The sequence below is a fragment of the Planococcus citri genome, chromosome 4, assembly GCF_950023065.1.
Source record: "Planococcus citri chromosome 4, ihPlaCitr1.1, whole genome shotgun sequence".
Classification (NCBI taxonomy): Eukaryota; Metazoa; Arthropoda; class Insecta; order Hemiptera; family Pseudococcidae; genus Planococcus; species Planococcus citri.
In genome coordinates this window covers 57,948,404-57,960,711 of record NC_088680.1, presented here as the reverse complement: position 1 = coordinate 57,960,711, position 12,308 = coordinate 57,948,404, and the positions used below count along the sequence as shown (strand labels likewise).

Sequence of the window (12,308 nt, the reverse complement as noted above, 5' to 3'; positions counted from 1 at the left end):
ATTAAAAATAATTCAATTTTCTCTCATCTGTAGTTTTTTTTTCAATTTTATATCGAAGAATTGCTCCAAGTTTCTCTTACTGGAATCAAATAAAATCTCCTTTACTCTACACCATCGCAATAATCTAACACAAAAACATAGAAAAAAATAATTTTACATCTTTATTTTTTTATATAAAAAATTAAAATTAAACATTTAATATATGTTACAAATTATTTATATTACACGGTACTTCATTTTTATATAAACACCCTAAACGCGGAAATAATTAAATGAAAGTGAATACTACCCTCTTTAGGTACATATTTAGCAAGGTAAAATACCGAAGACTGGCGTGCGATATGCCTCATCACTGACACAACGACGCAAAAAAAAAACGAAAACGAAAAAGAAAAAAATACATAAAACTCTCTTTAGCAACGCAAGAACACAACATAAATAATTTACATATTTCTACGGTTAAATATTTTTGTATCTTTTTCCGTTGAAATTGGTTTTAGCATTCTTTCCGATTCGGTTTTGTTATTCCCGCTGATGAAGGCGCATTCTCCTAACCATCGTGCTTTACCGCTAGCGTGGGACTGTAACAGAAAAATCAAAAATATAGGTTAGTTTATTTCATTCATTAAAAAAAAAAAAAAAAAAAAAACTAGCTAAGTAAATTAACTAATACAAATTATTTATTTATAAATTATTTTTTAAATAAGTATTTTGATTCAGATTTCCTCAGAACAGTTGAACAGTAACCTAGCTTTGTCCCTTACATTTTGTGATTAGACTATTTATTCAACTTCAAAACCAGGCATCTCGACTCTCAATGATATTTAAAAATTACATATTGTATCACATTGCGAAATCAATTTCAGTACTCGAGAGATCGAGATACAAAAATGATACGAAGAAAAAATTGTATTCGCAAAAAAAACCTCGACAATTTTCTCAACTTGAAAAATTACCTACTAGTATCAGATAATTTTTAGCAGCGTTCAAAATAGTCTAAAGATACCTGAAGCGTAACAAATGATTATAACGAATACTGTATGTACCATGAGAAATACTTAATTACGTAATACTATAACATCAACGAGGAAGCAGAAAAAAAAATGAAAAATTGCAGTCGTACCTACAATTGAATTAAAGCACTCGAATTTGTCGTTCGTAAAATAATTTACGTGCATGAAGGAAAAAAAATTAACTCAAAAATTGCTGGAATCGAGCATGAAATTATCATTTTTTTTCCGACTACAGAATGAAAGAAATAACCGGGTACCTTGACTGACAAGATGCTATTTGGAAAATATGACGGATTTTCATGCAAATTAAAACTTAAAAGACACGATGGTCGAGCACACGAATTTATCTATTTTAATCTTATCGACCATTCCATTTCGTGTAGGTATTATTAATATTCAAATATAATAAATTTTTTAATAAATAGCTTAGAAATTTAAATCGAAGGAAAAAAAACTCGACGTAAGTACCTCGTGCTTATTATTTTTAGAAATTTAACAGCTTGTACGATAACAGATGTCACCTCTACTGAGACTATCAACTGTTCGAAATGAATCCTACATCGATACAGAGTTGGTTGGTACGTTGGAAATTATTCTCTCTTTTAATGGCAAAGATGATAAACTAATATTAAAATTGGAGAAAAAATTGTTGCAAAATACACGAAACGCGAGAAACGTTTCCGATAAACTATGTAAACCACCTATCGAGAAATTTCATCACAAATGATCCCCTTCAAGGTGTTATCGTATATATTATGTAATTATGCATCAAACTACATAATACCAGTACATATAGATATTTATTATCGAACACCGAATAAACGCCCGCGATACCCACAGTGATAATTATTACGAGCATCTTATATGTACATACTGTATTAAACCCCTCGAAAAACAATAACAAAAATACCTAAAAGAACGCCTTTTCAATTCGATTCGAGTAAAATATGCTTATTTTTCAATCGTCATCGTCGAAGCTGACGCAGGTAGGCAACTTTATATAGGTAAAAATGGTTATTTAAGCTGCGAAACTTACGTCACGCTTACGATGTTTCTTTACCTATATTTCTCTCTCTAACCACATTCGGAATTTACGTTCATTATGCCGGAAGAAAATTTTAAACATTATCGCAAGATAAACAACAAATCCTCGTTAGAGGCTTCGATATCGAAACGAATGAAAATTCACCCACCAACCAAACAACCAACCAACCAACCAACACAACTCCAAAGTATACGCTGAAAGCTCGAATATTGTATACGAGATATATTATATTAAAGTGTACTTTACCTATACTCGAAACTAAACTACGCGTTTCTACAAAAAAAAAAAAAATCGCCATTCCGGTTTTATGTACGATTTGTTCAGTTCAAGGCTGTATTTCGCAGACACTAAGCTCATATAAGCTGTCATAAGAACCGGCCTATGGCCTATAAAGGTCAACAAAACCTTGATATCCGAGAATAGAGTATATTTGCGATCTCATATGTGTGTACAGACAACTACCACAGAGATTCTGATGTTGGCTTTTTCATCGATCAGACTAAAAGCTGTTTCTTAAAACTAACGTTGCCCATCAAAAGTCGAAATGAGTCTAGACTGTCGAGAGTCTGTAGTAAGTATATTAAGAAAAAAAAAGTTTCAAGATTGGTGAAATCATCTTGAAACTCAAAATTTAAAACTGGAGATTATTTCAAGAAGGACTATGAGGTATTAGTGAGTCGAGCAAATATTTTTTTAAAAATTGAGTTTATTAGATAATTTGAACAAAATTATCGCAATTTTTTTTTAATTTTCAAGTATTTTATGTCAACTTTTTATTTTTACAACTCACAAATGCAAAGAGGATGGGAAGAAACTAGTAGTGAGGGGTGGGGGTGAAAGGAAAAAAATTTGCTATAGTGAAGAACAAGAGCTAAAATTTTGAAAAATTCCAATTCCGTTTTTAAAAAACTAGCATTTTTTTGAATTTTATGTAAATTTTGAGATTTTGATACCTTTGAAAAAGTTTTTAGACATTTTTGGAAAAATCAATGTCATGAAGGTTGGCACCACTGTTTACATGTAGAGCGTCGTATGATCCAAATATGACTTATTTTTCGCATAATGGGTCAGTGGGTCTTCGTCTTCATATTTTGATTTAGGTCCCTCTAGACATTTTTTTTCTCGAAGAAGTCGGTTGGTAATCCTGAATATCATGAACAAAGTGCTGTTATTATTACATGTGTGATGTGAGCAACCTACATACAATCTTGGTAAAAATAATCTCTGAGAGTATGTAAGAGCTTTTCCGAATTTGGCCCCATAATGAAAGATTCAAATTTTCTGTGATTTTTCCCATGGAAAATTCAACTCTTTTCGCTCAGTAGAGCGTTACAATGAGCCGTATTCGGCTCATTTTCGACATACATGTTCAGAAAGTTCTAAAAAATTTGCATGCCAAAAATGAGCCAAATCCAGCCCATAAAACGCTCTATAGAGCGAAAAGAGTTGAATTTTCCAAGGTGAAAATTGTGTTTTTTTTAAACCGATTTGGCTGAAATTTTGTGTGTGAATATTGTACCCCCTCCCCTTTCTACATATTACACCAAACATTTCATTTTTCAAGAAATTGAGGAAGTGGTAGTGGTACACTTTTTATCCTCCCATGAACAGTTAGGCTCTTATTGCATAAATGAACGGCTTTTGTTGCTGCTGCTTGAGTGCTGCTGGCGGTTCAATTAATTGAAAATTTCTCCAGGACACCCTGTGGCCTGTACTGTACAATATAAGCCTTGATCATGAACGATTCAATTCAATAATTTGACTAAATCATTCGCGAACGACATCATTGCTGAATGAATCGTTCAAGAATGAATTCCTTTGATGCGATTTTAATATTTTCCAACTCGCTAAAATCAAAATGACAATAAAGTATAATATTGGCTTCATTTCATCGACAAACGGAAATGATTCAATGAAAGGTGATGGAATCGTTCGCGAACGATTCGATTAAATACAAAAAAATCACCTGAAAGACACCTACATTTAATAAGGTTAAGACTTAAGAGTAATAAATAATGACTTGATCACTAAAAATAAACCATTTAATCATTGAAAAAAAAGCCAATTCACGACATGGTAGCAGAGCGTGGTTATTTTTAAAAGATTACCAACAAAATTAACTTGAAATCAGGGTGTCTAACAAAATTTCAAAATGAAAAAATAGGACTTTTATAGGACTTCTAGCAGGACTTTCAGCAGGTAATTTTTCCAGCATTACTGTGGAATTTTGTAATGTAAGGGGGGGGGGTCAAAATTGATATTCAAGTTTTTAGCGACAGGAATTTTAGCGGAACTTTCAACAGGACAGTTTTTGAACACTTGGTATTTTTCAAGAGGGGGAGGCATGCAGTGGGCGAGGCAAAACTTTACATTCAAATTTTTCGCTTATCCAATGTCTTCAAACATTCCAAGATCATTTTCAAGCAAGCGTACGTCGAAAAGGTAATTTTATCATTACAATTTTTGATGTATTTAGGTTCTTGTCAATGTAATGAAATTTGGTGAATGAAAAACTTGTTTCAAAATAACAAATTTTTAAAAAAATGTAAAAAAATTAATGGAAAATTTGGAAAAAAGCACAAATTTTTCGAATGTTTTGCTTCAAAATTTTGAAATTTAAATTATGATTTTTTGAAAATATAAAATCGGAAAAGAAAAGCTAACGGGCCCGAGCGAAGCGAGGGCAAAAGCTTTAGAAATTCAGTATTTTGAGAGGTATAAAAACGATGTTTTTTTAGTGATAAGTTACTTATATTATTTTGCTACAAAATTTTAAAATTTAAATGATGATTCAACACCCCAATTCAACAAAAAGAAAAGAAAAATTCAAACTTGAAAAAGAAAAGCAAACAAACCTGAGTGAAGCAAGGCTAAGCTAAAAGTTTTCAAAAAATTCATGTTTTGCTGAGAAGTAAAAAGAAATCGGTAATTTGATAAAGAAGGAGGAGTTTATCTTTCTGATTCAAACTTTGAACATTTCTTGAATTTGAACAATAAGTTACATATTGGGAAAAGTAAACGCAAATAGCCCGAGCGAAGCGAGGGCAGAAGCTCTCAAAAATGTGTGATTCAAGTTCTACAAAAGTCGACAAATCATCTCTTTTCTACAAGTTCAAAATTCCGGAAAGAAAGGGGGGAAAATTGAAAATTTGAAAAAGTCATATTGGAAAAAAATAGGACTTTTGGATAAAATTGTTGAAAAATAGGACACTAAAAGGACAAAAAGGTGTCATAGGCAAATAAAAGGACTTTTATAGGATATATAGGATAAATAGGAGTGTTAGACACCCTGGAAATTGATGATTTTTTTTTCTTATTTGGAAAACTTGACGTTTTAAGCACAGCAAATGGGAGTCGAATGTAAAGGGGAGTCACTCACAAGTCACAAATGATCCATTCAATATTTACACAATGAGACTGAATCACTTGTGCACGATTTTATAAACTCGAGTCGTTCACTAACGTTCTTTATCACAATAGTTAAGTTGATTAAATTCACAAATGAGAAAAAGGTTGTAGTTGGGATTGAATAGTGAATCACTCGCGAACGATTTGATTGAGATGGAGTTCATTCACAAACGATTGGATCAAATTAGATTGTACAGGGTGATCCAATGAAAGTAAATTGAAAATTGAAAAAAAAATCGTTTAATACATAAATAATGAGCTTTTTAAATTTTGCTCAAAACAATCTCAAAAACAAAGTTTTGTAAAAATTTATTAATTGACTTCATTAAAAGAAAAAGTTGTACGACTTCGTTGCTCTTCGTTTTTCTTTTTTTCATAGAATTATTTCGTTTTTTGAAGGTAAAAAATCATTTCTCAATAGGTAGTGATTTTTTTTTTTAATCAGTATTTTTCATCACAGAAAATGGGAAATTTGAGATCATTTCATGGGGTGGGGGTGGGATCTGAATGGCAGATTACCTTTCAAAAGTTGTAAACATTTATTTTAAAATACATACAAAAAATTTGAGAAATTTTCACAAAAAAATTGAAACTGATGGCATTTGAAACATTAAGTTTTTTCATTCTAGCTCCCGCCTCAAAAAAATCACTCTACTCTGAAGAAATTCTATTCAAAATCTTTCGTCAGAGATTTTCGTATCAAGTAATAAAAAAATCAAAGTATAATATCACAATCTACAGAGTAATACTTTTGTTTACAGAGAATACTCGTACCTAATTCCACACTATCTATTTTCTTATGTGCCAAGCACGAAGCACGACCACTTGTTGAGCCATTCCAGATAAGATTAAATAGCAACTATACATATATTTATTCATACCGTGAGCAATAAGTATTTGCATCTAATGCTGTAATATGGCCTGAATTTGCATCATTTTTCATTTTTGAGAAGTTTCCATTCCAATATATGTACATACAAGAAAGAAAATTTAAGTACTAGGTACAAGTCTGGTATAGTTGAGTAAACGCCTGAGTACAAGTAAGTATCATACAACATTTATGCAATACCTACCTATAATTCGGTGGCTACATTATACGAGCTTACTTCTGCGAATAAAACTTTTATAATACCTCAGAAAACGTTATCTTAATTAACGCGATATCGCCAAGGTACTAATCATATATTAAAAAGCCACTAATTGAAATTCACTACCAGTACAACGAAAGCTGTATATGCTAATGCGTTCAGCGTTCATTCGGTAAAGAGACGTATAGACTTGAAAGTTTGAAACCGATACACATTATTCTCTCTCGTTTCTTCTTGTCTCCTATCTCACAATAATTCTTACAAAAGGTAGAAATTTGTCAACATATTGAGCGCGTGAAGTAGACACACGCGAATTAATGAGTGGACCGACTCGACTCGGGTCTGGACCGATCGAACAGCAATAAATCACGAGTTTTTAGACGTTTACTCGTATAGCTTTCAGGTACGAGCAGCTATTTTTCAAGCATCACACGTGCATATTGAAACAATGTATGTAGGTAGGTATTTGAATAAAAGATGCGACTATAGAGCTTATGTATAGTACTAAAGCTATATCTATTTTAAAGACGATTCAACGCGATAATCCGTCTGGTTGTTGGTAATTATTATTCCTTTTTTGCATAATTGCCAGTTTCCATATTTTTTGCCCTGCCTAGGTGGCTTTCTGTGCCAAAATATCAAGTACTTATAATTCGTAAAATACGACGATGGAAAATTTTCAAACCAAAAAATACCTATGTATCGAAATTTTAATACGCAAAAAATTTCTATGATAAAGAATTACTTATTCATAAGCTCGCCCTTTATTAGCACGTATTTCGTTTTTAAAATTTCAAGCTCCAATTCAAATTTGAGTCAAAATCATGAGTTGATCATTCTACGTACGTTCCTCAAGCACATGCATAAAGAAGGATGACCGTTCATGCAACAAACCAATTGAAAAATTTCGGGTGGACAGAGGCCTCAAATAGGCTATGTAGGTAATCTAACGTGAATGTAGAATTTTTTTAGAATCCTCAACATTTTCAAAAATTGCTAATTAAAAAAAAATTATTTTCGATTGCCAAAATTTTTGAAATTGCTAAGTTGAACTTTTTTAAAAATAGGTAAAATTATCCAAAACAGTAAAATCTGATTCAAAGTTGCAAAAAAATTATCTTTTTAAAGTTGTTTAATTTTTCAAAATTCATAATGCCTTATTTTAAAAACTTGTATGTACCTGAATTTTTCGAAAATTTTACAAATAGCTACATTTTCATTAAAATACCTAAATTTTATTATTTTTCTTTAAAATTGTCACATTTCTTTCAAAATCGTCAAAGTTTTTAAAAATTGTTCAATTTTCTAAAATTTTTAAAATTGTAAATTTTCTACCTGAAAGACATCTACTTTTAATAAGATGAAGAGTAATTACTTGATCACTTAAAATGAACCACTCAATCATTTGAAGAGCCATGAAAAAAAGGTCAATTCACAACGTGGTAGCAGAGCGTGGTTATGTCTGTTGGTAGAATGGTCCAAAATTACAAAATATATTAGAAGTGCCTAATTGCTCAAAAATGTAAAAAATCATCTACATCTCAAGTTGCTTAGGTAACTTTTCAAAAAAATGCCAAATCTTTAAAAACTTCAAAATTTTTCAAAAATTTCCAAAATTGCAACTTTTATTAAAATAGACAAAATTTCCTCAGCTTTTTTCAAATCTTATTCCATTCTTTTCAAAATAGTTGATTTTTTTGGATTGTCAAAAACTGCAAAAATTTTTTTAACTTTTTTCAAAATTGTCAAAACTTATTAAAAATTGCTAATTTACTTACTTATTAAAATTATTTTCGAAACTATCAAACTTCTTGAAATTGTTATTCAATTCTTCAAAGTAGTTGATTTTTTTCAAAAATTGGTAAAATTGTCCCAGTCAACAAAATCGGATTCAAAATTGCGAAAAAATTGTCCTAATTTTTCAAATTGGGGGGGAGGGAGTGTAATTACATGATTATTACACCCGTTTGATAATGCCTTATTTTAAATTACTTGATCACTTAAAATGAACCACTCAATCATTTGAAGAGCCATGAAAAAAAGGTCAATTCACAACATGGTAGCAGAGCGTGGTTATGTCTGTTGGTAGAATGGTCCAAAATTACAAAATATATTAGAGGTGTCCAATTGCTCAAAAATGTAAAAAATCATCTACATCTCAAGTTGCTTAGGTAACTTTTCAAAAAAATGCCAAATCTTTAAAAACTTCAAAATTTTTCAAAAATTTCCAAAATTGCAACTTTTATTAAAATAGACAAAATTTCCTCAGCTTTTTTCAAATCTTATTCCATTCTTTTCAAAATACTTAGTTGGTTATTTTTTTGGATTGTCAAAAACTGCAAAAAATTTTTCAACTTTTTTCAAAATTGTCAAAACTTATTAAAAATTGCTAATTTACTTATTAAAATTATTTTCGAAATTATCAAACTTCTTGAAATTATTGTTATTCAATTCTTCAAAGTAATCAATTTTTTTCAAAAATTGGTAAAATTGTTCCAATCAACAAAACCGGATTCAAAATTGCGAAAAAATTGCCCTAATTTTTCAAATTGGGGGGGGGGGAGAGTGTAATTGCATGATTAAAGTAAAATAGCTTCAAAGTTGTCAACTTTTTCAAAATTTTTATCTGTTTCAAAACTACAACATTCTCTTTAAAATTTCAAAATTTCTTTAAAAATCATCAACATTTTTGAAAATTGTTCAATTTTTTCAAAAATTGGTAAAAATGTTCAAAAAAACAAAATTCATCAAAAGTGTCCAATTGCTCAAAATTGTAAAAAATCATCTACATCTCCAGTTGTTCAAGTAATTTTTTGAAATTAAAAATGCCATAAATTCAAAAACTTTGAAATTTTTTAAAAATTTTCAATTTTGCTACATTTATTAAAATAGTTAAATTTCCTTAACTTCAAGTTTATCTATTTTTTCAAAATTTTTATCCGTTTTCAAAACTGTTGATTCATTTTTAAATTGTCAAATGGTGCAAAATTTGTAAAAATTGGTCAAACTTTTTAAAAATTGGTCGAATTTTTCAAAATTTTAGAAATTACAAAATTTGTAAAAAACATTTGTCCAATTTTCAAGCCAATAAGTAAGACTTGAAAATGCAACATTTTTAAAAACTTACAAATTTTCTTAAAATGCCCAAAATTGCAGTATTTTTGAAAATGGTTGAATTTTCCAAAATCGTTGAATTTTTCAACATAATTCAAAATTGTAGGTAAGCTTTAAAAAAATATGGATTACTTTCCAAGATTGCAAAATTTTTCAATTTCCAAGTACCAACCCAGTCAGATTTTGCAAAATTAACAGATTTTTCAAAAACGCAAAATTGTTTAAAAACGTATTTTTTTTTAAATTGTAAAAATATTCAAAGTTGATAAAATTTCCAAAATTGGTACATTTTTTAAAATATGTAGCTAATAACAATATATAAAATGTTCAAAGTTATCAAGTTTGAAAAATTTTTCAAATTACTCAATTTTTCAAAATTGTTGCATTCTAAAAAACTGCCAAAAAAATCCTAATTTTATGGACTGTTCAAAAATTGTTAACCTGATTCTTCAAATTTTCTTCCCTGCCCCCTTGCCCCCTCCTCCGAAAAATGTTTTTCAGTTCAATTTTTAAAATCTCGTAGACATAATGCAAAGGGTTATCCAAAATTTAAATCTGAAATACCCTTCTGCATCCTCTCCCCCTCCTCCTCACCAAATGACTCACTCTCTACAAGAAAACGAGGCAAGTGGACGTGAATATAATTCCAAACAACATTGATTTCTTTCCACAATTCTCAATGCACTGACGGTATATAAAAAATAATACAGTTCCATCCTTACGAAACAAAATCGATCCAAAATAACCCGTAGGAGTCGGATACAGCTACAATTATTCAATTGATATTACGTAATCCGAGCTTAAGAATTTTTTTCTTTATCAAATTATCATAGTGGTGTGATACGATAGCTTCATCAACTTAAAGTCAACTCGATTATGGTAGAGGTACTTATGTAATTCACACGATGTGAATTTTAACGAAGGTATTTATATTAATCTGGTGAAATATCCGGAGATTTCGGTTAATTGAACTTGATTCGCCTTCCTGTGTAACCCGCTTTTTATCCTACCGCTCATCTCTGAGGAAGAACTAATTGATTTAGAAAATTGGTGCACGTGATAAGAACGACCAAGTTGACTGAACAAACCCATCAATGTTGTCCGTTGTGTAGGTACGTTTAAAAACGCGAATAAAATAAAGTCGAATGATACATTTTATCTTGCCATATAATAATACAGTAGATTAGATCGTGCGGAAACGTAAATAACGTTTTTGATGTTTAAATAATGAATCGACTCAATTTTGTCACGAGTACTTTCGTCGAAAATTTCATCACTTTCGATGATAATAGTACACTTGATACCTGCACATTACGTAGGTCGTAGTTGATATCGTCATTTTACTTTTTTTTTAGAATTTTTCAAAAAATTAAAATTACCTCGCGTGTCGTGAAACTATTTTCTACTTTTATACGTAAAATGTTCCGAGCTTCCACCTCTATACAAACTAACGCATTAGTCGATGAAATGTTCGATAATAGTTTATTGCATTATTTGTTCGTCATTTTGCAGGTGAATATAGGTACATACGGTGGAATAATGTAAACACGTAAAAAATTAAAAATAAAACCGAGTAAATAGTAACAGCTTACGTATTACGTAGGTATGGGATAAAAATGGGTATATATTTTTCCACTCGAACGTCAAACAATACGTACGGGTATTATGGAAAATGTATTTTTAAGATTTTAAAACGTGATATAATTCGTTGAAATATGAAAATTGGCACTAAATCGAAAACAAAAACACCACAAGCGGTTGGTGTTTTATCGAAATTGAAAAAAGAAAGACATTTGACATTATTTAGCTCTCGAACAAATATGTAGGTATCGAAGCAAGGGTTGAATATAATTTAAAAGTATGTAGGCATGTTATGTACTTATTTACACATGGCAAAGGTGTAACTTGTTTCGTATTCAGTTTGTGAACTTGAACTGAACTTGAGCCAAATTTTAAAACACCGTTCGAGTGAAACTCGAATACTAATTTGGAAAATAGAACATGGAGAAAAATTAACTGGAACGAAATCGACAATTGATAAAATGATTTTTTAATTTATTTTCAATTTTATTTCTTCCTCTCAAAATTTTAATTGTTTGAATTAATTTTTGGAAGTATTTAAAACGTTGATCATTTTACTTTTTTCTTTCCCTTTCATCGCTCTTTGTACCCCTCCCCCTCCCCCCCCCCCACGAAAATCATAGCTGTAAGCAATAATCACCTGTAATACAAACGAATCGTTCATGGATTTTATTCAAACTTTACGTTATTTCGAAAATATAATTTTTTGAACAGACCACTTTAAGCGAAAAATATTAATTTTAAAATTTTCAAAAAATTCCCAACAATTTAAATATCAATTTTGGCACCTGAAAATTTGGTTACGAGATTTTTAGTACAAGCATTCTCTAAAAATCCATTTTTCAATGAAAGGCAAGTTGAATACTTCGAGATGATTTTTGAAAAATAAAAGGCTTCAAAAAAAAGTGTTGCCAGTATTTTGAACATTTTCAGAAATTTTTTGAACTATTTTTTTTGATATTTTTTCAGTTTTATTTCAATTCATAATAAATATTTCATCCAATTTTCCAAGTTACTAAAATTTTGGCAGCATTTTTTTGCAATTTTAAAATATTTCAC

General features: G+C 30.2%; 1 protein-coding gene across 2 annotated transcripts in view; it reads right to left on the bottom strand.

The window, feature by feature from the left end:
* Positions 1-148: 148 nt before the first annotated feature.
* Positions 149-12,308, bottom strand: part of Pino (Pinocchio) — a 108,855-nt gene continuing 96,695 nt past the window's right edge. For both annotated transcript variants that reach the window (XM_065359839.1, XM_065359840.1), the window contains one exon: positions 149-581. In XM_065359839.1, the coding sequence (XP_065215911.1) occupies positions 444-581 (138 nt within the window). In that variant the 3' untranslated portion in view covers positions 149-443. The remainder of the gene's footprint in view (positions 582-12,308) is intronic.